Source organism: Podarcis cretensis (genome assembly GCF_951804945.1).
Source record: "Podarcis cretensis genome assembly, chromosome: 4".
Classification (NCBI taxonomy): Eukaryota; Metazoa; Chordata; class Lepidosauria; order Squamata; family Lacertidae; genus Podarcis; species Podarcis cretensis.
Window position 1 is genome coordinate 50,160,870 of NC_137173.1, and position 26,949 is coordinate 50,187,818.

The following is a 26,949-nucleotide window of genomic DNA, read 5'->3' on the forward strand; positions in this document are numbered from 1 at the left end:
CATACAAATAAAATGATGATGATATAAAGATTGCTGAGAACACCACCACAAGGGGAAGTTGAAAAAATTGTATTTTCCATGTTTAGTATGTTACAAAATACTCCACAAAACTATGAGGACACATTTTGATAAGGTTTATCTGTCTGTTTCTACATAGATATTTGACAAATTTCAGCATATCAAACTGACAAAATATATTTCTGTGTAATTTTCTAAAATATTGTTACTGTGTAAATCACCCATGTACAGCTGCAATTGTTTGGTTCACACAACTTTTTAAATCACAGTTATGTTTAGCTAAGGTTTAGAGGTGGACGTGCAGCATGATGGTGAATAAAGCTAAACTGACGAATGATTCACTCCTTCCCCATACTAATGAAGCGTGCTGTCCTATCAGGACCTAAGCTATGGTTTGGCTTAGCGTGTCTGAACCTGGGCTCAAATAAACCATGACTAGTAAGCCAAAGGGGATGCAGGTGGCGCTGTGGGTTAAAGCCTCAGCGCCTAGGGCTTGCCGATCGAAAGGTCGGTGGTTCAAATCCCTGCGGCGGGGTGCGCTCCCGCTGCTCGGTCCCAGCGCCTGCCAACCTAGCAGTTCGAAAGCACCACCGGGTGCAAGTAGATAAATAGGGACCGCTTACCAGCGAGAAGGTAAACGGCGTTTCCGTGAGTGGCTCTGGCTCTGGCTCTGGCTCTGGCTCTAGCCAGAGCAGCGATGTCACGCTGGCCACGTGACCCGGAAGTGTCTCCGGACAGCGCTGGCCCCTGGCCTCTTAAGTGAGATGGGCGCACAACCCCAGAGTCTGTCAAGACTGGCCCGTACGGGCAGGGGTACCTTTACCTTTTAGTAAGCCAAAAGCAAAGCTTGGTTACCGCTTGTGATTTGTTTGTAGAAAAGCAAACCACAGTCCCATAGTTCAGCTGATTTCTGTTTTAAAATGAGGTGAAAATCAGGCCAGTCTCTTTATAAAGTGCAATACATGAATAGATTGTATGAAAGTATCTTAACAAGATGAACATTTGTTTCCGATTTCCTGTTTAGTTTATGCATAGCGTGTTTGCTTTCATAGAGAGCACGTGTTGCTATGGGGTCTGACAGACCACCCCTCTGTTGCTGGATGACCATTTGCAGTGACTGGGCAGTTGGGTTACTGGGAAAATTTTGGTGTTGCCATTTAGGGGGACAGACCAAAGGTTATAAAATCAAGTCACGCAGCACTGACTGGGCTCTTTTGCTGCATGCATCGGATCACCCGTCCACCCTCCCTAATCTAGGGCTATTGTGTTGACCTTGCTATGCCTGTCATGGGGTCATCTGCTTTTGGGGCAGGGGCATGGTAGGAATTTTGTCCATTTGGCTGATTGGCTGGTGCCATTTGGTTTTTGCCTACTGTGTAGCAAATCGTCACAACTTGTAGGAATGCGGTTAGGCATTGGTTAAAAAATTGGTTGGTGGAGGGGTAAGGATTGGCGGTGCCTGCCCCTCCAATGCTGCTGTGGAAAGGGAATTTCGTTAAAAGAATCCAGGGGCTTGTTATTCTTTCATCCGCACCCCTGAATGGGGCTTAGGGCCACGCAAGCCCCCGGGAGCATGAGTGGGGGGGATGAGGGTCTGGTGCCTGGCTCCATGCTCTCCCCAATATTGTTTTCCCTTACTGTCTTTTGCCGGAATCCAGAAGTCAGTTCTGTCCCTGGGTGTGGGGACAGATAGTCATAACCAATGCCTAAGCAACCACTCACTTGTTTGTATTTTAATAATGTTATTGCCAAAATTATGCCAAAAACCTTAAACAAAAATTATGTGTGAATTGTGAATTATTTAGGGGTGGCTTGGGGGACCTCGACACGCAACACATGTCTGCATCACATGCTATGTCTATTTGTTGTTGTTGTTCTTAATATTTTGATTTTTTTGCAGATAAATAATTAAACCAACATTAAGTCCCCAAACCCCACACTTTTATTGGGGCCAACCAAAATATTACAAAATAATGATGAAGCTTGCACACTATTCTGTGACATTTTGGTTGGTCCTAATAAAGGCATTGCCCAACCATGGGTTTTGATTCACCGCCCACATCCCCTATTATGGACCAATGCCACTTCATTTGTTTTGCATGTGTCTTGAAGAAATAGAACTATTAATCTACAAATAGCCTAGCTACATGTCAAACAGATTCTCTCTGTGTGTGGTGGGAAATCTTATACTAGAACACTTACAGCCATCTGAATGTGTAGAAGACAGCAAACTGGGAAGCAAATACATTTCTATGTCTTTGCTGAGCTCTGATCCTATCCTTCTTGTTTATGATGGCTATCCCTACCCTACCCCCACTGCTTATGTAGCAATGGCATTGTATTCAGGATATAGGATAAATGACTTTCCCCCCTGCCCAAAAGGACTAGACAACTTCAAGGAGGACAGATCTATTCCTTGCTGTACTGTAAGCCATTATAGAATAATTAGATTACTGATTTGCAGCTGGGGAAAACATGAGGGGGAAGAGGCTTCCTGTTCTGCTGCTGAGCTGTCTAGAGGTCTGTGACTGGCTCTCTCTGCCAACAGGACTACTGAAACCTTTCTTCTGATCCAGGAAGGAAGTTGATATGTTCTGAAAGTAATTTATGTTTATATCTGAAATGGCAGTATACATTTCGTGTGTGCTGTGTTTGTGCTTGGCATCATCTGAAGCATTTGCATTGGCATACTTATTTGCAGTAATGGTGTGAAATCAAGTTTTGAGTCGATGTGTTGGTCCCTTTATATAGCAAGCAAGTGCCAGGTTTAAATCTGAAAATATGTGTAGGAATCTAAGACTACAAAGTGCAACCTTATAGTACAGAAAATAATAATAATAATAATAAATGTATCAAGAAGGAGAAAGCTTTATGGTCTATTAGAAGAAAAAGCTCAGTTCTAAGAGAGCATGTAGGGTTTTTATTTATATTTCAATAGTGCCAAATGGGCCCTGATAAATTCAGAGCACATTGAAAATGACTCATTGATGACATTTTATGAACAGATTTCACCCCAGCTATATAATATCTCATCAATACCAGTGGTGTTCTGGATAAGCAGAGAGGCTTTGTGTTCTGCTATTGAAAAGACCAGGGTAAGCAAAACATTAGGGTTGCCATATTTCAAACAGTGAAAATCCCCTGCTATAGACAGCAGTATCCCATATATGTCCAGGAAATTCTGGACATATGGCAACCCTACAAAACATAAAATATTAAACTCAGCGTAGGCAACAAGCTTAGCTTTGTTTGCTCATTGATCATACACACTCTTATTTGGACAGAATTGTTGATTCATACAACATAAGGTTATTAGTAGCTCCACCATGGACAGTGCTCTGGAGAGTGGGGACTGTTTCCAAAGAATGACACAATGTTTTTTTTCTTGGTATGCTGCTACACAGCAAGCATGTGGTTTGCCACTACCTCGGGTTAAGAACTTAATTCGTTCTGGAGGTCCGTTCTTAACCTGAAACTGTTCTTAACCTGAAGTACCACTTTAGCTAATGGGGCCTCCTGCTGCTGCCATGCCGCTGCTGCGCAATTTCTGTTCTCATCCTGAAGCAAAGTTCTTAACCTGAGTTACTATTTCTGGGTTAGTGGAGTCTGTAACCTGAAGCATCTGTAACCCGAGGTACCACTGTACTAGATAGACTTTCAGTCTAAACCAGCAGGAATGTAATGATGTTCCTATAGCATGCTATAGCTGCACTTTCACTTTCCAAATGCCTAAAGTGGCACTACTGCTGCACCTGCCAGGCCCTTAGAAAATAATAATGATAGGGATTAAAGAGTGGCAGGATGATGAGACATAGTTGGGCTGGCTGGCTAGGTCAGATGAGTTAGCTAGGAATACCTGGGGAAATAACGGAAATAACCACCCAGTTTGTTTATCTTGCTCTTCAGACAAGTATTGTCTCAGTTTTCTTCATTAAAAAGCGGGTGGGGGGGAGGGAGGAAGGGAGACCCTGCCCTTAGCCTTAAAAACTAAAAAAAAAAAAAAAATGACCACAAAAGGAATAGAAGTGGAAGGAAGAATCAGGTCAGTTCTTTAAGGTCGGAACAAAGGTCAGAACATGAATTTCTGTCTAGTTTGGTCCAAAACCCATAACTATGAGTTTCATTTGCATCTTTACTGTTATGTGTTAAACTAACCCCTGCAGCTGTAAAACATGGGGCAAGTCAGATAAGTTCGTTCAGCAGAGAAATAAAATGGATGGTTGTAGTTGTGCAGGGGAAGCTCTTATTAGTTTCATTTTTGAATGACGGGCTTAATTGAACTCAAGCTTGACAGTGTGCCTTCTTCTCGTTGAAAACTTTATGGTGAGGACTAGATCAATGCTTGAATTATAGGGAATCTAGAAGTCCCAACTGTAGAGAATCCAGCTTGTTTTTACAAAGCTATGGGGTGATATAGCTAAAATTGAGGTAAATCGGGGGCTGGGCTTTGTGGATATCATTAATAACCATTTTCCTTTTCACCTAAGAAGTGACCACAACACACAACATCTTGCTTAAGCTTGAGAAAGTATCTGTAAAAGTAAGAATGAAAGACAGTCTTTTACCCACTTCTGCAGTTAGCCTGGAGAAGACCCTTCACTGTAGAAAGATCTATTTTAAAAGTCCTTGTCAATTACACCACTGTGCTGACAGAACTTCTGGGACTCATGCCTACTAAGAACCAGGGTGAAGTGATAATTGTTTTTTTTTTTTCTCTGTTCTTTTTTCAACACAAATTTCCAAGATTGTGCAAGTTCTATTTTATCTATTACACTCATGTTCACCTTTCATCTCCAGAGCTGAAGGAAGAGTACTTGCCCCACTTTTTTTTTAATAGAATCATAGAATTGTAGAGTTGGAAGGGACCTTGAGGATCATTTAGTCCCAACACCTTGCAATGCAGGAATATGCAGCTATTCCATATGGGGATTGAACCTGCAATATTGGTATTATCAGCACCACACTCTAATCAAATGAGCTACCATGTTAGGCTGAGCTTGGCTAGAGAGCTTCATGACTAGTTGGGGATTTGATCCTGGGTCTCCCCTGTTCTAGTCTGACACTATATTCAGCCCCCAATATCCCATTTCTCCAAAGAAAGTCAGATGAGATTGAACTGGATATAAGGATATGGAATTATTGTCTGCTCAAATGGAACTGCAGTACCTTCATGACAAAATTGAACCTGGTAGTGTACCAACAAATCTGTATTCAAAATCTAGTGAGGAGTGCATATTGAATTCACTGGATTAATATATGAATATATATTTTTTTGGCGTGGGTCACTGTTTATTTTTCACACACAAACAACAAGAAAATAAAGCAATCTTTTACAATTAACAATTTAAGTCATTATATTTACACTGTGTGTCCTCACACCTCGGCTTCCTTCCTTTCCTGCTTCGGTTTTCTTGAGATATGTCCCCTCCTGTAGATTCTTATTCCCCTTCTATGCACATCACAGGAATTAATATATGAATTTAAACAGCCTTTGCAGTTCAAAAACAGAGTTTCCATATTACCTAACATAATCTTGAACATACTGCTTTTCAATTTTCACATTCAGCTGTGAGTAATTGATTTTATGTTCCATAATGTGCAAGTATGTCTGAATCAGCCCTAAGTCTTATTATAAATCTGCATTACTCTTCAGTAGTCAACAGTATCCCTAGAGTACTTAAGAATAATAATTCCTCATAGCAAGTGAGAATGAGTTTAGCTTAGATATGTTAATTGGTTTTACTTAGTCATGTAGATATTCATTTCTCCAGCAATTTGAGAACCTTGCTCAGTTTCATTTCTTATTTCTATCATGATCTTCTACCAAAAGTATTTAGAGTAGCTTAGAACATGTAAGAAATAGCTACAGATCCATGTAATTGAATCCCGGTGACACCCATCCCCCCCCCCCAGTAAAGCAACTTCAGCTGGTGTTTAGAATGGAAAACAAGCTGGGGAATCATGTAATGTGGGTCGAATCACCCTGTACTCAAGTGACTTGTGGGGGCAGTGGCAGAGTGCTGGTGTTATGTTTAAGTTATATGCATTGGTGTGCAGTGTGTATTTCAAGCCTTGATGGCAGCCAAGCAGTTTTTGTTTGTTCTTTCTGAATATAAGATATACAATGGTATGCCCCCCCCCGCAGGTGAACCTGGTACTGCCATTGTTCAGATTTCACCACTCATCTCTTTCTTCAAGTGGAGAGGGACACCGAAAAACCCAACATTGGCATAGGTTACAGGTGTTCCTGGCTTTACGCAATTTTGCATTTATACATGGAACCCAGGAACTGAACCTTCATGTAAGCTGCGAGTTACCTGTATACATTTTGAGTCAAGAATCTGTAATACACTCTCTCTCTCTCTCTCTCTCGCTATTTAAATGGTTTTTTGATATGATTTTTTTTTAAAAAAAATGCATACAATGCTAAAAGAGAACAAAAATTTAAAATGCGCATGTGAAAGTGACACTAGTCTAGACAAATTTGTCCATCTGTAATTTTGTGGTAGTTTTTGATAGTGTTCACTGTGCAGAAGAATATAATTTTGAGTGAACAGTTCAAATGTTTAGTGAAGTACCTTATATGAAGTGTTGATTTCATATAAGATTTGAATTTGGTTAGGGTAAGATATTACAAAGCCAGAAAGGAAAAGATTGGCATTAGAATTTCAGTAAAATTATTGTTAGTATAAGGTATTAAATACTTAATACTTTCGGTTATAAAAGAGACATTAGTTGTTTTAAGAAATACGATATGTTTATGAATTATGCAAACTTTCTCTTTCTTACGTTAAGCTTGCATCACTACATTATCATATTTTTTGCAGTTATTTAGAGATTAAATCTTGAAGAAATGAACACATTATTTTAAAGCAATATAATATTCATTTCAAAAAGGAAAGTGCATAGTTCTTGAGTTAATTTTCAGAGCTCGTTTTCAAAACAAGACATAATTGTTTCTGCTGCTTCCCCCTCCTTTTGTTTGCCCAATCTTAACAGCCAGTACAATGGAAGCACATTCTGTTTCTTTTACTCATATTTTATGTAATGTGTGTGCGTATGTGTGTGTGTGCCTTGCCCCTCATTTTCTGCCACTGGTAGAGTTCTGACATTTTAAAGAACACAAAAGGTCTGGATGTACATATCAAAAACTATATGTTTCTGAAAACTATACCAACAAATCAATGTTTATCGTATTTAAAGATAGTCCATTATAACTTAATTGGGAACAAGTGGCTCTTATACAACTAAGCATCCTGTACATTTGCCAGAACCAGCAAAGGTTAATAGGACCATTTTTAATTATCATTACAATGACATCATGGAAAGAGGAAGACTGAAGAGGCTTGTTGATTTGAAGGCATTGCCCTAGTGAAGCTTTAATGACTGCACTCTAGGCTGCTGGAAGGAAAGATTTTAGAAAAGAAACATGCAAATGATTCTCTTCTCCATCAACCTCACCAGTCTTACATGCACTTTCACTTGCCTTTTCATTCTTCTTCTGAAAGCATATCATGATGATGCTGATCTCTTAGAGAGACTGGGGAAGTACAATGTCATACTCAGGAATTGGAAATATCCAGGAGAAAAAATGGAGAGGTGGTCAAGCATTGAGTGCACACTGATGGGAGAACTTTCAGATTTCATTCCACCCCCAACTCAAAAGGGCTTGGCATTGGTCTCAGTTTTGCTTCTTGCCCCTTTACCACTAAAGGGTCTTGAACTTTCGGAGGAAGAGAGGGGGACTAGCCCCATTGTATATCAGGGGGGAGGGGGCTGTGGAGAGAGAGTCTCTTATTTAAAATTCCTGGGAGTTTACCTTAGTGAAGACCTCACTTGGAAAAACAATATAACTCAGGTGGTTAGGAAGTCCCAACAGAGACTCCATTTCCTCAGGGTCTTGCGAAAGAACAATGTTAAACAACAATTGATGATCTCCTTCTACCGGTCCACAATAGAAAGTGTCCTCTCATATTGTATGACAGTGTGGTACGTTGGCTTGACAGCCACAGACAGAAAGTCTTTACAGAGGGTGGTGAACACAGCACATGTTATCATGGGCTGTCCCCTGAGCCCACTAGATGACATTACAAGGGTTTGTTGCCTTAGGAGAGCGAGAAAAATTCTCAGGGACGATTCACACCCCAGCCAGCACCTCTTTAATCTTCTACCCTCGGGCAGGAGATATAGAAGTATAATCAGCCGTAAAGGTAAAGGGACCCCTGACCATTAGGTCCAGTTGTGGATGACTCTGGGGTTGCGGCACTCATCTCGCTTTACTGGCCAAGGGAGCTGGCATACAGCTTCCGGGTCATGTGGCCAGCATGACTAAGCCGCTTCTGGTGCACCAGAGCAGCACACAGAAATGCCGGTTACCTTCTCGCCGGAGCTGTACCTATTTATCTACTTGCACTTCATGCTTTTTAACTGCTAAGTTGGCAGGAGCAGGGACCGAGCAACAGAAGCTTACCCTGTCGCAGGGATTTGAACCGCTGACCTTCTGATCGGCAAGCCCTAGGCTCTGTGGTTTAACCCACAGCCCCACCCAGGTCCCATAATCAGTCGTACCAACAGGCTAAAAAACACTTTCTATCCATGGGCTGTTAGGCTGCTGAACGGAAAATAATATAGTGCAACTGACTTTTGGGGATGGTGTGTTGTGCGACAAGCACACAGAATGCAAAATGAGATGGAGTGTTTGGGGGGGAGGCTTAGTTAATTTCATTGTACACATGTTATACATTGACAATAAAGGCATTATTGTTATTATTTTTATTACTACTACTACTACTACTACTACTTAGCATGCTGTGATTTTATTGGAGGTGAGAGGAGCCAAGGCTTTTCTAGTTGTTCCTGCATTCTTATTGTGAATTATGAGAAATGAACATTTTTGTAACCATCATCATGAAGACAAGCCCCAGTCCATGCCCCACCCCACAGATAATTACTCATGGGAAAATAGTGTTGAAGCAGGGCAACAAGACCAACCATATAGCCTTCTTTCAAGCCAGTCAATCAGGAAATAATTATTTGCTTTAATTTGCATAAAGTGGTTCACTGCAGACTGACACCCACAACAAATCCATTGCAAGCACTTCAAAATATTTTCCCCAATTTTACTCTGATTGTTGTCATGGGATCAATCTGAATTTATTCTGGACAGTTTCAACCAATCACATTTTTGTTGTTGCTTCAGTTCATTTCTGAGGAGCCAACACACCATTTTTTGAAGAGTGAGTAGAAAGCAGTGGAAGAAGCAGGCAGGTTGTGTTGCTTTGACTAAAGCAGGAACAGGGTACCATGATAAGATCATTTGGTTTCTTCCTTTCTTGCCCCACATCTCAGAAAAGTTCTCCGCTATTCGCTATTGCATCTCCACGTGATTGTCTGCTCTCTCTTTGTATTATCCCTTTCCAAAGTGTGCAATGTTTCCTCTTTCCTACTCTAGAGTAAATATTTGGAAGGCCTAATAATATAGTTCCTGTTTCAGTTAAGAAAAAAAGTTTGTGTTGGCTGTCAGAAATCTGAGAAACACTACTCTTAAGATAGTCCTCTTGAAATTTGAGGTCACTTAAGAGTACTGCAGTTGTAATGTGAAACAGGATATTCACAGCAGGTTTCCTCTTTTTTTACCTTTACTGTTATGTTCAGTACTGCTTTGTTTCTGACTTCCAAGCTTTAAAATAAACATTGCATAATGCTTGAGATCAGTCGAAGACTGCAGTTAATATCTGTGGTAGGATACCTTCCATACCCCCATCCAGGGTCAGCCCACCCATGGGGCAAGGTGAAGCCATCTCTTCAGGTGGCAAGATCACTAAGGGAAATACAGTCTGATGCCAATCTTTATTCAGGGCTGGCTCATCCATGAAACAAAGTGAGGCACGACTACTTCAGGTGGCAGAATCCACAGGGGAAGCAGACCCCAATGTGGATCTTTCTTCCCTCCTTGTTACTAACATAGCTATTCCGTAGCACCTTCTTTCCTGATGTGGAGTGAGACACCATTTTGAGATCCACCTCAGGTGGCCCTATCCCTATCCCAAATAATCTGGAGCTCTGCCTGGTCAAGATCAGAAAAGGGGTACTGCAGACTGGAGTTGTGCAAAAGTCTAAAAAGTACTTATCTCTTAATGGCACCCTCTTTCCATTTGATATGTTGTTAAAGCTGCAGTTGATGAAGCAGAGTTTCAGCACTTAATCATACAAGCAAACTCCTAAAATGTACCAGTTAACATAGTACTGTTATTTTCCTTGCCCGCTTTCCTTGCTCATTCTGTTTATTTTTGAAGCAATGTAATATATGTAATTCATTATTATTTTTATTTTGTAACTTAAACTAATTGATTAGTGGTGCCTATACTAATAGAGGTTCCCTGAAGTTTCAACCTAGGGCATAATTTTAGGACATTAGTGTTGCACTACTGTATATAATACTGCCCTGCAGGGTGTTTATTGATTCTCACTGGTGTCTTGAGTATGCAAGAATGGCAATCTGAAAATGCCTGTTCTGCTGGGGAAAGACTAATCCTTTTATATAAAAATTGTGACTGGAACCAAGAAACACTAGATGTAGCAAACACCTGAAATAGGACAAAGAATGAGAACCTGAGATTTGTAGGGCATAGCTGATTAAATTGGGGTGAATGGGTATTTCAAGGAGACTTTTAAACAATTTCTTTCCCCCCTTTTTTTTGAGTGTTAACTTACACTTATCACTGGCAGCTGTTCTTCTATTTTATCACTTTAATTATATTTTCCATTTTGTGCTTGTGGCAGCAGTGCCTGTTTTATTTATCCCCCAGGATGCCCTTGGAATGACACTACATGAACAATGTCCTCCATTGATAGTCACCATTCCCCACACCCTAAGGCCTGTCTTGGAATTATGCTACATCTCAATGTAGTGTTGTACAGGCAAGGAGCTACTGCAAGAAAAGGAGAAATTGCAGGCATTCCCCAGCTGCCTATAGTAAATGCCGCTGAAACTTTTGGAGGGATTAAAAAAATGGTACTCCTCAAGAAGCACAAGTGCCTCTGGGGTTCATGGAAGTAGTTGTAAAGTGTTTTGGATTGTGGCGATTGATATCTAGGTATTGTGGATAAAACAAAAACCTCTCAATTTTATTGACAAGTGCTTTTTTAATCATTGTTTGAGCAAATTACCTCAAACAATTTTGTCATAGTCTAGAAAGAATTAGTTGCAGTTTCTGTTTTATCTAATACTGGTATAATACACTACCTTATTTAAATGCACCATATACATTTGCTCTTCAGTCTGGAAAGCAGGTATGTGGAAAGTATTTTTTAATCAATTCAAAACCATCTACACTACATATATTATACAAAAATATACTAGAGCACTTTTCAGGCATTCAAAAGTGGGCAATCCTGTGTATCCTTACTCATACGTTAGTGGGGCTTTCTATAAAGTAAGGTGTATGTAGAATTTACAATCTTAGAAATCTATGCTGTTTTATAGCTTCTATAGCTATGCTTCTTTTGTGTTGTTACAATATAGGAAACATTTATTTACAATTTAAATTACACTTGCTAGAATTGTGCATCTTTTTACCTACGAATTGGTATAGTTTTAAAGATGAGAATTGGTATTTTTATTCTTCCTTGTTGAATATGATTTCATTTTAAAAACGGTTGCTTTTCAATAAATTTTCCCAAGGATCTGCGTGTATTTGAGATTAGCTGGAATACACTCCCCCCCCCAATGGGTGTCCACAAAATTCTGACAATGCATTTTCATTCTGAAATTTACAGCCCTGTTGTGTTCTTTATCATATCTTCCTCATCTTTTTTTATTTTTAATTGAACAATGAATGTTAAGTTAGTGGAAGGGCCATTAGCTCAGTGATAGTCCAACAGCATTTCAGCTAGAAAAACTGGAAATGAGTTCTGCATGTTGGTCATTTTTGTGGTAAAAGCCACAAAAGCCAACAACATTTTGCCAAATGTAGAATACCACTATCCATTGTGCATTTATTTCTTTTATTAGTTCATGCTTGATATGTAATCCAATTTTTATTCAGGCATGTGTGCTTTATTCCAAGGAGAAATATACTAAAATAATATAATTCCTACTAAGCATGACCACCTAACTCTTTAATCCTCTTCATTAGTCAAATTTCTTACACATTATAATTTTGAATCATAGTGAGTCCCCATGGATTTTCATTGTTTCTCCTGGGAAAATTACTAGTTGAGAGACTGAAAATGATTTCTAAACCTTCAAAAAACATTGGATTGAAATTGTGGGAATGTATCCTCTTCTTGTTTCAATGCAGGATACAAAATACAGTGTGTGCATTTGTGTGTGTAATTTTAGAACAAAAGGCGGGCCCACCAAACCTCCCCAGTTTGCCCATGATATGGTTTTGCACAGACTACAATTACTTGTTCAGCACTTGATGTCACCTGATGTTATGTGTGGGATAGGTAAAAGTATAGGGCCTAAATGAAACTTCTAAGTGCTTTCATTATTGTTCCTTTGCACCAACTGGCATAATTTAAAACACTTAAAATGGTTCTGTCACAGAAAAAGGCACCCAAGAGAAAAAAGTGTTGAATTGCAGTTGGAGCGAAAGAATTGGGAGAGCACTGCAAGTGGACTTCTGATTTTTCCTTTGAAGTTGAATCACATGATGTCAGGTGATCATCAGATGGGCTGCCCCTTCTACCTGTGAAAGGTCGGTTGGGGGACCTGAAAATTTTCAAAAAGATGGCATCTCATATCAGGGCTCACAAGCAAAATTCCTATTTCCTTCTCTCTCTCTCTGTCTCTCTCCCTCCTCTGTTTCTTCATAAAGACTGGAAATTATTTGGACTTAATCTGTGATATCTGTTAGAAGAATTAGCTAATTTTACCTCCATAGTATTCCTATGGGGCATATCTTTGACTTTCTTTCTTTCTTTCTTTCTTTCTTTCTTTCTTTCTTTCTAAAAATATTTCTTATTAAAGATCTTCCTGGTTTACAAAAGCACACACATTGTCTCTTTCTTCAGGTTGTGTTTTCTACAGATCAGTTACATCAGTTGTGAAGCATTGGTGTGATATGCAGTATAGGGTTGGGAAGAAAAGAGGGGGAAGGGAGAGAGGGGGTGGTAAAGCTTATGTTCTTTTACTTAGTGTATGTGTGTGGGATTTGTGCAAGCGTCACTTGGGTAGGTTCTCTTTCTAATCACTTTTTGTGTTTCCTTGTGGTGAGAGAGGTTGGGGTGGCCTAGGGTGTGGTTGATTGTCTTTGGTTGGCAGAAGTGAAGTCTGTGCATGGGGGGTTGTTGAGTTAAGTTAGTAATATTGAATATCTTTTCAACCTGGTTCTAGGAGGAAAGGACAAGGTGTGTATCAATAAGAACTTTTGCCAGTATGCACTTACTGTGCAGACAAGAGGGCACCAAACTCATTTAAAAGGTTTTAGTTACCCTTTCTTGAGAAAGAAGTAGCAAACTCACACATGCTACAGTTTAGATTCAGAGTAAGCACTGGGAGCTAACCCTGGATCTACAAATGCAAATGAATGATGTGGAAATGATGTGATGGACTACTGTCATGGTATATAGAATTGTACTGCTGCATACTATTGGTGCAGGACTCCAGGTTTTTTTAGTTCTTGTCCATTTAAAAAATAATATAACTTCCCCACAAATACAAACCAGTCGATCAGGGAGAAACGTTTTATGGATTTTTGTGCTGATTTTCTTTCAGAAGGGAATTATAAAAAACTATGGGTTTCCTACCTGCTGTTAGAAGTGGTGCATTCTATACTGCCACCTCCTTTTACATAACTATCCTCAATCTTTAGTTACAATAGAAGCATTTTTTATTTTATTATTCTCTATTTCTTCAGATAATATTAAGCAATTTTCTTAGCTATTTTTGGAGGGACAGGGTTAGTTGAGAGCAGATTTTCAGGTAATTTGACTTTTTATGCCAATCTAAGGATTTTTATAATGTCTGGGCACAGAGGTCTCTTGCTTCTAGGCTCTAATTTATGGTGGTGTTCATTGATTTTGTGTATGTGCAAAACAAATTGCTTCTGGAAAAGTATTGATATATGAATATGGATCATATTCAGCTTTCTGGAATGGCAAACCCCATATGAGAGGTGTATCTTGCCCTTTCAAAATCATCTTTATTTAGTTACTCATTACCTTTCCCCGTATTTGATTCTCTTCCATATTTTGTATAACAGATCTATATAAGTAACTCATTAACTTGTTAAATGATGATTTTTAAAGACATTCTGTGTTGGATATTAGAAAGATTGCTGGAAGGTTGTGTTTAGAGAAGGGATGAATCATTAATTATATTTTCTGTCTTCAGGGATTAGTGCTGATACTTGCGTAGCCAAAATCCATGCACTTATTGGAAAAAAGTTATGCACTTTTCATTAAGCGTTTACTTTCTTAAAAAAAGAAAAAGCAATCCCAAACAGGCAATAGACGTATGACTACAGACATTGCAGAAGTAGATGCTATTATAAGAAAATGAGGGGAAAAAGCACAATGAAAGAAACCTGAGGTGGGGGGGGGTACCCACAATAGACTGTGCCATACCATGCTCTGTGCAGTCATGCAGAAGAAAGGGGAAGGGAAAGCAGCAGGAAGAGAAGATAGCCCATATAAATGTATATACTTGTTCAAAGACATTAAAAGCATAAGAAGAACCCTGCTGGACTAGGTCAAAGGCCCAAGCAGTTAGTTTAGTTTCCTGTTCTCACAGTGACCACACAGAGATGTCTTTGAGAATCCCATAAGCAGCACTTGAGTGCACCAGTTTTCCCAAATCTTCAATTCCCAGGTTTGTTCTACCTGCTCCAACAGTGCAGGGAGAACAAAAACATGGCTAGATGCTTTATATTTCTTTAATCCTCCTTTAATGTCATTCCATTTTATTTGAAATAATTTCAACGGAAATGTTACTCCATTTCAATACTGTTGCTTGAAACAAATGGCTCAATGCTAATTTGGAAACAATCATAGTTAAACTGTAAATGTTGGGGCATTAAAATAGCATGTTCAGTAGTGCCATGCATAGCAGATCACTAATTTACAAGCCTTTCACTCTTGAGTTGAGCCCAAACCCTTTTAGATTTTAGGCAACTTCTGCCTTTCTAGCACAGCATACTGCTGCTTAACCTAGAGGTAAAGGGACCCCTGACCGTTAAATCCAATTGCGGACAACTCTGGGGTTCCAGTGCTCATCTTGCTTTACTAGCTGAGGGAGCTGGCATTTGTCCACAGACATGTGGCCAGCCTAAGCCGCTTCTGGCGAACCAGAGAAGTGCATGAAAATGCTGTTTACCTTCCCCCTGGAGCAGTACCTATTTATCTACTTGCACTTTGATGTGCTTTCGAACTGCTAGGTTGGCAGGAGCTGGGACTGAGCAATGGGAGCTCACCCCATCGTCGGGATTCGAACCACTGACTTTCTGAGCAGCAAGCCTGCTGCTTTGCCTAGCAATTGCTTTAATGGCTGAAAAGTTTTAGTTCAACAATGTTTAAGATAAATTATAATTTACTGCATGCAAACAACTGAACATAATTCCATAGTAAACATTACATTTACATTCTTCTGTTAAAGATCTCAAATGAATCTGTTATGATATGTAAAAGAGTAAGACCCTGCAATTGTTGTTTTTATATGAAGAAGTCTCTGTGCAAGAATATACGGGCATTTACTGTAGGGGAAAGCAGTCGTTTCATCAGAACATCCCACAGGGAATATGGTGCTGCAGTGTGGACAATGGCTTTTATTAATTTGCAAAACAGCTTTGACATAGCTTGGAAAAGAGAATACAGTATTCCAAAAATGTTAAATAGAAGCCTTCTACTTAGAGTTTTAGGGGTTTTTATTGCCCGCCATCTACAGTTTTCCAGACCTCTGAATCCAAGCTACTACAAACAATGTTACGACTCCTGCAAAAAGGATGTTAGTGCTATTAGACTTTTCTTCCTAGCAAGAATCCTAAGCACTTCATTAAAAAAAATAAATCTTTTAAGATAGTCCAAATTAAGTTCAAGATATGTAATAGAATTCTGACCCCAAATTACCTTAACTTAAAGTAATTGCACTGATTCTACAAAAAGTTCTCTGCAGTATAGTGTAATTCAAAATAAGTGTGGGCTTCCTATTCCCCAGGGTGTATTTTCAAGAGAGCTGATTCACCGGTTCCAATTAAAATGAATGGGCAGAGATGGGCATTTTGTACTTCTGAAAGTTAGTTTACAACTAATATTAATAATGTATGTGAAGCTAATCACATATTAATACAAATTTCTGTATTAAACTGAGCCAGGACACCAGGGGCCTTCTGAAAATGTTTATAGGCCCCATTCTTAATCATTGACTAACCAGTTATACACCTAGGATCGTTCATTAAAATTTTGGGTTTCAAAACTTGACTCAAAGCATTTCTCAATTTAGAGGGTAGCTACCAAATCCTAGGTGTGTAGCTGTGTTTAGTCAGGAATTAAGAATGTGCTCTATGAACATAGTTTTTCATGGTCCATATAGGCCTTGAAAAATAGAACACACAATTTAGCATAAATAATGCTTTTTAAAAAATGGCATAGGTACTGAAAGAATACCAGCTTACTAAAGGTTGCATATAACAATGTTCAGCACAGTATTACCATAGCAACTGCTCAGGCTGGGGCTAAGGATAGCAACTTCTCAGGTTGTGTCATTGAAACTGGAACTTACTTCTTAACATAATTTATCAAGCCAAAGTTCATTATATTTAAGTGCCACTGATTTCAACAGAAGAGAGTTAAGCTTGTAGTTAGGCTTCCTTTTAGATAAATTAGACTTTAAAATATTAACCTTTGACTAGGTAGTGCCATAAATTTTAAAAGTTTGTTGATTACAATGGGATTTAAATGCACCTAATTTGTTCTGGCTTGTTGCATCCATATATTTATTTTCTGTACCAAAGGATGAAACACTTGCATCACTCTTCTTACACTGGAAACATCTTGAAAATCCCATGGGCTGAATGAACTTTGTGTGACTTCTAGTTCAGTCCCATAAGTAGAGAAACTAAGATCACTTTGCCTGATGATACAACGAAGAATATTACACACAGTCAGGCTAGGAACATAATAATACCAGTATAATGAAGAGTAGTCATTGGTAAACAAGTTAGAATCACTCTTCAGAATTAGTCAACTTGTTTTCAGTTCATGTTGATAAATCTCAGTGATTTTGTGAATAAATCCTAAATTCTTAAATACATATGATAACTGATTTAACAACAGATGAAAAAAATTCCCATTTGAAACTTAATGGCAAACACTTAAAAAATACAACAAACATCCTTCATTACCTTTGGGACTCTGGAGACTGTTGTTTGCCAAATATGGGAGGAGGAAAAATAAACTCTAAATGACCTCAGTAGAGTTTAAAGTTTTGTTTTGTCAAAACTGGCAGGTGCAGCTTACAGGACCTGTGGAAGTTTGCACAATGTAAACTGCCAAAAGCTGATGCCATAAAGCTACTTGGGAGGATGGCAGAGGTTGCCATGCAGAGGACATTAATCAGCCGAATCTTTCTCCTCCCACTGCAATAATTAATGATCACAGAATCATAGAATTGTAGAGTTGGAAGTGATCCCCTGCAATGCAGGCATCTTAACTAGATCATGCATTTTCTTGTTGACCTATTTAAATGTGCATAGGTTCTGTCTAAGAATATTTATTGATTCATCACACAATTGCATTTTTTGAGGAAACAGATTTGTTGATTTCAATGTACGTAAATAAGCAAGGCTGAGCATTCAGGGATGCAAATTTTGTGTTTTTGAACTCAAAAGCAAAGCAAAACACTTGAGCTCATCTTTAAAATAGAGTACACATTTATTACAGTGGGTCAAAATCACTTGGGAAGCTTCCACAATATGGTGCCTCCCAACTTCTCAAATAGGAAAGGTTTAATCTAAGGTTACCAGACATCCCCGTTTCCCAAGGACAATCCCCAGATTTACAAATCAGTTCCCATACAAAATCCATTGAAGTTGAAATGTGTCCCCCTATTCATTGGGGGGGGGGGAAATCTGGTAACCTTAGTTTAATCATTAAATACACTACTGCCACATACCTGTCTAAAAGTCAGTTCTATTGTAATAATAATAATAATAATAATAATAATAATAATAATAAGAAGAAGAAGAAGAAGAAGAAGAAGAAACACTTCTATCTTGACAGCAGGTCATATATGGAGCCTGTTTATATGGTAAGCACATAGTACAGTATGGGTATAGAGTTACTTCAATGGAGAAACATTTCCAGTGGGAAGGGGAATTTTGAGAATGGGTTCTAGGAGTAGGAACAATTCATATTTCTAGCTTTTAGAAATAGAGAAACATCTTATTACACATCTGCACATTTCAGATAATATTTGAATTGACTGTTGTTGGATATCACTTAGTAACAATCAATAGCATATTATGGAAATGGAATTTACTATCTTACATTTTGTTTTTAATGGCTTAAGGTTGTTCACCGAAAAATAAGAAAATAATTATTGTAGAATATGTCTGTAGGATACCAGTGGTACCTTGCAGTGGTAGCTTGGTTGTCAAATGGCTTGGCTCCCAAATGCCGCAAACCCGGATGTGAGTTCTGGTTTGCGAACATTTTTCGGAAGGCAAACGTCTGACACGGCTTCTGTGGCTTCCGATTGAGTGCCTTGGTTTTCGAATGGTTCCGGGAGTCAAATGGACTCCTGGAATGGAGTAAGTTTGACAGCTAAGGTACCACAGTAATTAAAGAAATATGGAGAAATAGAAAATAGCAAAAGGATAATTAACTTCTGATATAGTGCACAAGCAACTTGAGAAATATAATGTGTAAATTGAGATACTAAGGGTGCTGTATAACAATACTTCCCTTTTCTCTCCTCTCCCCACACCTCTAAAAAATCTACTCTAGGATCCCCCAATGCTTCAGCAGATCTTGAGGGTGCATAGGGGACTGCAGGGTAGAGGAGGAGGAAGTGCTGTTGTATGTCACTCAAGTTTACATGTCACTCAAGCTGACTGTTTGAGGGGCTTAAAGAAGTGGCGTAAGTGTTACTCCAGAGGGGGGGGGCACTAGGTGGCGCAGGGGGGCCCACTAGGTGGCGCATTGGAAGATGGCTGACAATAACATCTCTCCGACCCACACGAGGTAATTTGGAGGCTATGATGGGGGTAATTAGCCTCCTTAACCCCCCCCCCCAGGATTATGGGGGGGACAGCCCTTTCCTGCTGTGCCCTATACCACCCCCGAATTTGTGGGGGTGGGGGCACTAGGCACAAAGCCCTCCTGTGGGATTTTCGGCACTCCTCGACACCGTCCCCAATTCGCGTCGCTGGTTGCAATGATCTTTAAAAGAAATAATTTGGACATGATTAATTGCACATACATCAAGGAAAAAGGGGAGTAAATACTGCTGACAGAAGAGATCTCTGATAACAAGACAACAATAAAATATGAGAAGAACGTCAAGATACGGTAATGACTGAGGGGGGAGGGGGGGAAAAAAAACCTGCCTCTACCTTTTTATGTGATTTAACAAGAATCCCCCTCCCCTAATGAGTCAGAAATCAAGGACTTAAGCTGTGGATTTAAGGCTGTGTGGAGATAAACTTTCGATCCAAAGCAATGTTTCAAGATGAAGCTGGAAAGCTAAGAGTTTTGGAGTGACGCAGTCAGGAAAAAATGCCGTTCGCCATTTTGTGAGGCATTGTGGGAGCTCTTGGGTCTGGGAGGAGAAAGAGAGAAATAGAGTTGTTTACATATCGTGAATCAACTCCTCGGTGGGACTTAAGAGCGACAAATGCCAAAATTTACGATGGATAAAGTGATGTTATCTACGAAGGAGATATATGGAAACCATCTGGACTTAGTGGAGGAACGGGAAATCCACACAGGATTATTACACTTGCTATCGGCTTAAGGAGACTAACAGAAGAGATCGTAAAGGAAAAAGAGAAATTATACGAACAAGATATGATGTGGCAACACCAAGATAAGACTGGATAGAATTATGAACTTTGTTTGGACTGATTGGGACTGATTTGGACATTAACGCAGTAATAAGAAGATGATCTGAATTCCCCTTTGGATCTTGAAGTATGGGTTCCCCCAACAAAATTTAAAAATTTGGCTTTGTAATTCGGAATTTATATGATGTGATTTAATTTGAAGTGATTGGCCAGTTAATAAAAATTATTTTTTTTAAAAAAAGTAAGTGTTACTCCAGAAGATATGAATGCACACTGGTGGGATGTCTAAACCAGCTAGAAGTTCCCTAACACGCCTCTTTACAGATCCACTGCAGTTATTGTTCCACCAGCAGAGAGGAGAAACATGTGCGGTGTAATATGTTCCTCCATTGTTGTCAAGAGGTAGGAAGGGCCGTTCACCTCCCCGCTCTGACCACAGTAAACCAGCAGGGGGATGGATGTGATAGATGCTCCACAAGTGAATAACCATGGGCTGCACAAGCATAAATGCGAGTTAGAACTGATCTTCTCCTGCCTTTTATGCAGTAGCTTCATCACATCATCTTAGGACTTCCTGTCGTGTCTTTACAGCTTTACATCTGGTCATGACATAAAACATTTTTGGACACTGATATCCCTTCAGAATATTTTCATTTTAATTAAATGTCATACTTCAAATAACTGATGAGAGAACATTCCATGAACCGGTAATAGAGTTTGCTTAACTACCTCATAAGCACAGATTGCTCAACTAATCACTAAGGAAATACTTTTCGATTCTAATCTGCATCAGGGATTTATTTATATTTAATTCTCTCAAACCATTTTTACATAAAGCCTTGCCAGAAATGATGCTTCTGGCTGGGCTGGGGAAAGAGGGCATATGGTATTTTTTTGTTTTCTTTTTTATAATTATTAAATAACCATATGTAGAACATGTGTTTATATTCTTTCCTTTATTCTGTTACTACTAGAGTTGTGCCTACATTTATAAGTGTAGTTTAGAATTTTTAATACCAGTGCCTTCAAATTCTATTCCTCCTCATGTTGTTTAAGTTGAGGAGCAATCTGTGCCAACTGAATATTAGTGTATTCAGCAATCCTTGGAAATTCAGTCTTCTTCAAATTTTGCAGTGTGATTCTCCAGCCAACTCATGGAAGGTGATGAAAAGGAAGAGAGATGGGCTGAAGCTAACATATTCATCTCAACGTTTTCCTCCTTATGGAAGAACTTACTCCATTTCCATAATGCCTGAATAGGTTTTCTGCTGTGCTGTGCTGTCTGTCCGTGTAGCATCACAATACTACAGGTTGCATCCAATGCAAGCAAATATTGCAGTCTCTTGTGCCATGTCCCATACTGCTCTGAAGTGTCCCCAACCCTCATAAATATATTTTTGGTAGCACAGGGGGTTCCTCTGGGTAGGGAAGGGGGACATCAACAACACTAGGGTGCCCTTGCTTGACTGCATCCCATTAAAAACAATGAATGATTTCAATGTGAAGCATAATTAATCAGAGATAACTTTTTAACCACTACAAAAATGCACTCATTAATCTAGCCTATTAATCAGCTAAACATTGCAACTAGGCCCATTGCTATTGATCTATTATTATTATTATTATTATTATTATTATTATTATTATTATTATATCCCACCATCAGGCTGGGTTTCCCCAACCACTCTGGGTGGCTTACAGAACATATAAAAACATAGTAAATGTCAAACATTAAAAACTTCCTGATTCAGGGCTGCCTTCAGATGTCTTCTATAAATTGTGTTGTTCTTTATTTCCTTAACATCTGATGGGAGGGTGTTCCACACAGAGGGTGCCACTGCTGAGAAGGCCCTCTGCCTGGTTCCCTGTAACTTCACTTCTTGAAGTAGGGGAACCACCAGAAGACCCCCAAAAGAAGACAATTTCTACTTTCTGCATGCAGTTTGGAACTTTTTAGAAACCAGCATCACTAATTTAGTCAGAATTCTGTTTTCCTGTTTTAATTGTATGTCGCTCAGAACCATGGTCTTCTGTCCCCTTTCAGTAAACATGATATTCTGTTTCATTGGCAATGAGTGATTTAACATATTCTGATGAGTTTTAAGCTTTTATGGTAGATAGCAGGGCACAAATGGGATTTTTATTTTTATTTTTCACTAACCTTTGGAAGCACTCTCTGTCTCTCTGTCACGGTCCTAGTAACTTCCAGGGTTCCTCACACATACAATCAAGTAAAGAAAAAAATAGAGATGTAGCTGCACACTAAACATTAATATTTAGTCTGTTTGATAGCTGAGAGGAAAGCTGTAGCTTGTTGACTGCAAGCAGACTGGGCACAGAATCATTTTGTAAGCAGCTGTTATGATAGTTCTGCTAACGGGAAGGCTGAGTAGTAAGCAAGTTGGATTTCTTTAAACAGAATATGACCCCTTTTACAAATGACAAGTCTTTTAAAGTGTTGTGAAAAATTTGTAACTTGTCGGGGGGGGGGGGGACACCTGCATTGCAGCTGAGAACCAATGTTAACTAACATTAATGGTAAATGGGGTGTTTTTCTGATTCCATTAAGAAACGTTCAAGAGAACTGCTTTTGGTTAGAGAAATATAGATATGCCCCACCGTTTCTTGACCTTTGTTGATTTTTTATTCACCCTAGTCTGCTAACATTGGCTTGTAGTAAACACACCCCAGTGGCAAAATTCAATGCATTTCAGGGTCATTTTTTATTTATTTATTTTTTTGCCACAGGTGGTTTTGTTGTTGTTGTTTTGTTTCCAGAAGGAAAATAGCAAGTGGCAACTGGCTGTAATTTAGGTACATTGTGCAGGTAACAATCTGTGACAATGTCACTCAAGGACTACCATGTAGGTCTACTTATGTGTGAATTATTTAGACACCATTGAGTTCATCTAGCGTAGTCTGGATTTAGCTAAATGTATTTAAAAATTAATAGATGGTGTGATGTGTTTAGAATAACGTGATTGTCTCTTTTAAAAAATCTCATTAGCTCCCCCCCTTTTTTATACATTGGATTCTGCTTCTAAATATTGGTCTGTGGCGCTTGTTACTTAGAAGTATTCCAAGAGTAGGGTGTAAGGCTCTTTCAGAGAGGAATCTAATTTGTAGGGACATGATTCTCTTTATGGTTTTAATATGTGGAAATTTTTCTCTTTGTGGACATATGGAAAATTCTGCTTCAATAATAATAATAATTTTTATTTTATTTTATTTTGCAGCACTTTTACAAGTGTCAATTTCCCTCAGCAAGGTAGAAGTCAGTGTGGGTGTATCCAAATTCTTCACATGCACAGGTATGTATATTTGCTTAATTTCAACTTGACTTCTATCCCTTTTCACATGTGACTAGTGTGTACACCAGTTGGAGGCAAGCAGCTAAGCATTGGGATGGTTAAGGAAGTGTAACAAAGTTGTTCATTGGCCTGATGGGAATGTGAGTATTTGAGGCTTGGAATCTAAGATTGGAGAATATGGGGCAAGGCAATATCTTACATAGACATCAGTGAAAGAAGAAGCTATGAGCTGATGGAAGGAAGGAAGTGGTTGAGCAAGGAAATTTCAAATATTTATGGCCCTCCTGCCTGGTCATAAGACACTTCCTGGAACCAGATGTGTGCTGGAGTTTTATGAGGAAGAGTGCAGTTTCAAACTAATATTTTGTAATATTTTTTGACATTATTTTTTGATGCACCAGCCTGGATTCTTAATGTTGTGTGCACTTTATATTTCATTGTACTATTTTAGATTATATATAGTTACATACCAATATAGGTACTATCTGGTCTACAGGAAGCCTGGTCCTGCAGAGCTTTTATGGAAGCAAAAAAAATTATTTGTAGGCATTAGAAAGCAGCTACCCCACTTGAGAATAATGTCTGACATTATTTTGATTTGATTGATTAGAAAATGGTCCCTGATCTTTGCATGAACTGTATAAATTATGTATTCTCCAACTCCATCCCCCCCCAATAGCATTGAACCGTGTGGAATGTGCTTTGCTTGAATTGTGTTTTCTTATCATTCAGTGCCATGTGGTGATCACAGGCACCCAGTGAAACGGTCCCTTAAATGCAAACTTTCAGAAGTGAATATTCCTTTCTAAGGGTCTGGAATCACTAGTCTAAGGAGCAAAAGGGGAGGCTGAGACCTTGGCAGCCTCAGGTAGAACAGCATATAGTGCTCCCTTCAAGTCAGATGGTATACTTGAAGCAAAAAAAAAAATCGCACAAGCACTTCCCTTCTTGGCAGTAAAATAAAATAGAAATTTTGTATCTTTTAAAGTATTGTTGTGAATTTTTCTCAGTTTTATTGTTTTATCTTTTTGTATAGATAGATAGATAGATAGATAGATAGATAGATAGATGATAGATATATTGAGATATATTGAGATATATTGAGATATATTGAGATATATTGAGATATATTGAGATATGTTATGCGTGGTTGCTCAAGAGCAAACAGGCAAGACTCCCCTTTGGTCTTTTCAAGGCTTTATTATCTGTCCAAAACGTTCACAATGCAGATCGGCTCAATTCCATGTCTGCTCAGTCGCTAGCAGAATCTGGGAGGGGGCGGTCTTTAAACTTTCCCCAGCAGAGTAGTCTTTTGACCCCCATCCTACGCCTCCCCTCTCTGTGCGAAAACCAACTGCGCAAAGAGGGCATGGGCAGAGGGGGACCCCTTGCCCACTGGAGGCGTGGCTTTCCTCCTCCACGAAGTGCTGCTTCTCACGATCTTTGGAGGCTCCCTGTAACCCAACTGCCCTTCCACCTCTCGCCTCTGAGCTGATGGCAGTTTCCTGACAATATATACATACATACATACATATATATATATATATATATATATATAATATCAAGCTGTATGTAAATTTTATGATGATGACAATGATGATGATGATAAATTAAAAAACTAATAATTTGCTTCTCTTTCATGGCCCCAAAAATAATGCAAGCACCATCTCTAAATAATGGTAGAGCCAGCCCTGGTAGGAATTGAGTTTTTCATATTGAAGCAGCCAGTTTGCAGAGGGTACAAACTAAGGCAATCAAGTGAGAGAAGAACTGAGCTGGTTGGAAACATTAGTAGCACTGGGCATGACCTCTTTTCACTTCTGAAAAGATAGCAAGAATAGAGTTGCTTTCTATTTTACTGGATGTGCTCCTGAGCTTTTCATAGTAACCCTTTGTATGGAAATTTAGAGGGGAATCTTTTCCTGATACTTAGATCACTGAGTAGAAAACTCTACCTGTTCTGCAAATGCATTACAAAGCATTAAAAATGTATAATGAACTGAAACATTGAGAAATGATCTGGCACTAATTATTCAGTGGCTACTGAATAAATTAAACTATCTGAACAATGTGGAGTTTCATTTAATGAGTACAGGTATTGGTAGAATTTCCTTCTAAGTCTTAACTCTGAAAATCACATTTCCACTGCATTTATGCTTCAGAATCTCTGCAGTGTGCTTCCAAGTGAGATTTGAAAGGAGTTGATTTTACTGTCATATCATAGCCAGGAGACAATGAGATATCCCATTAGAATTTAAGTATACATTATTAGGTCTATAAACCATGGGGTCACTACCTTCTAACTTTGAAATGATATTAGGACAGGAGAAAGTACAAAGGTCATTCCATGTAATTATTTTTATGGCTACTCATTCCGACCAATTGAATTTCGAGTTAATGGCAGATAATTAAAGATTATTACAAAAAGAAGTAATACAAACAAAACCTAGCTAATCAAATGTCAACCACTAATGAATAATTTGTTCATGAAAATACTCTACATTTCAGTTGTTTTATTCAAATAAAAGATAGAATGGTTGGTTTTTTATTTTTGTTGTTTTTAGAGTTTGTTTTTACAAGCAGCTTAAAAATTATATCAATGCAGGAATGGATGCTTGGGCAATGACACAAAGGCAGAAAGACTCGATTGTCTATCATTTTGGAAACAAATGTCATTAGCAGAACTAGCAAAACAAGCAGAATTGGTAAAAACAAAGTGATATAGTACTTTTTAGCACATGAGCATAGCATATTTTAAAGAAATGTATCTGATACCGTGTCCATTATTCATTATGTACATTGTTGTCTGTCTTTCTTCTTTCCTTTAGTAATTGGTGAGGCTGAGAGTATAGATTGGTACAACCCACAAGGAGAGAAGATTGTATCTAATCAAAGAGTGGTAGTACAGAAAGAAGGTGTCAGATCACGGTTAACAATCTACAATGCCAATGTGGAAGATGCTGGAATATACAGGTGTCAAGCAACAGATTCTAGAGGACAGACTCAAGAGGCTACTGTTGTTTTGGAAATTTACCGTAAGTAAAATCCAAAGGTGAAAATAAATTCAGTAGTGAGGTTTCTCTTCCTTCATGTTGTACTGAAAATGATGAAAATAAGTGCTCTGTAAACTTTAGATCAAAAGTATTCATTATATTGGGGCTACTCAGTGCTAAGTATTGTATGTACTCAACGATTACTTTGAAGTAAGCAAATTTTCATATATATACTTGTAATAGATGGCAGCAGAAGACTTATTTATAGTAATTTGTCATGACTAAATGACTAAACAACAACAACAACAATGGTTTACTTTTAACTTGAAATAGTTTTGTCTTTGTTAATAGAAACTTAAAGTATTCTGGTATTTTTGAAAACATTTGATGTGATTTAAAAAAACAACATCAATCAAGCATTGTATGGCTTTTATGAAATAAATAAATAATATAGCACTGATGCCCTGCTGTATATTTTTGCACCAACCTTGTCTTTTTGCTGCAACAGAACAATACGATAATCGTACTTACCCAACTTGCATGTGAAATACTTTTAACACTTAAAGTGCTAAGTAAATTCTATTTGTTACCTAAGTAATGTGCTTTGGAATTCTCAGCAAA

The 26,949-nt window shown here is 38.6% G+C and overlaps 1 protein-coding gene across 3 annotated transcripts in view; it reads left to right on the top strand.

Annotated features, from left to right (window-relative positions):
- Window positions 1–26,949, top strand: part of NCAM2 (neural cell adhesion molecule 2) — a 202,996-nt gene that overhangs the window by 78,808 nt on the left and 97,239 nt on the right. For all 3 annotated transcript variants that reach the window (XM_079972038.1, XM_079972039.1, XM_079972037.1), the window contains exons 2-3: window positions 23,261–23,335; window positions 26,164–26,370. In XM_079972038.1, coding sequence (XP_079828164.1) covers window positions 23,261–23,335; window positions 26,164–26,370 — 282 coding nt within the window. The remainder of the gene's footprint in view (window positions 1–23,260; window positions 23,336–26,163; window positions 26,371–26,949) is intronic.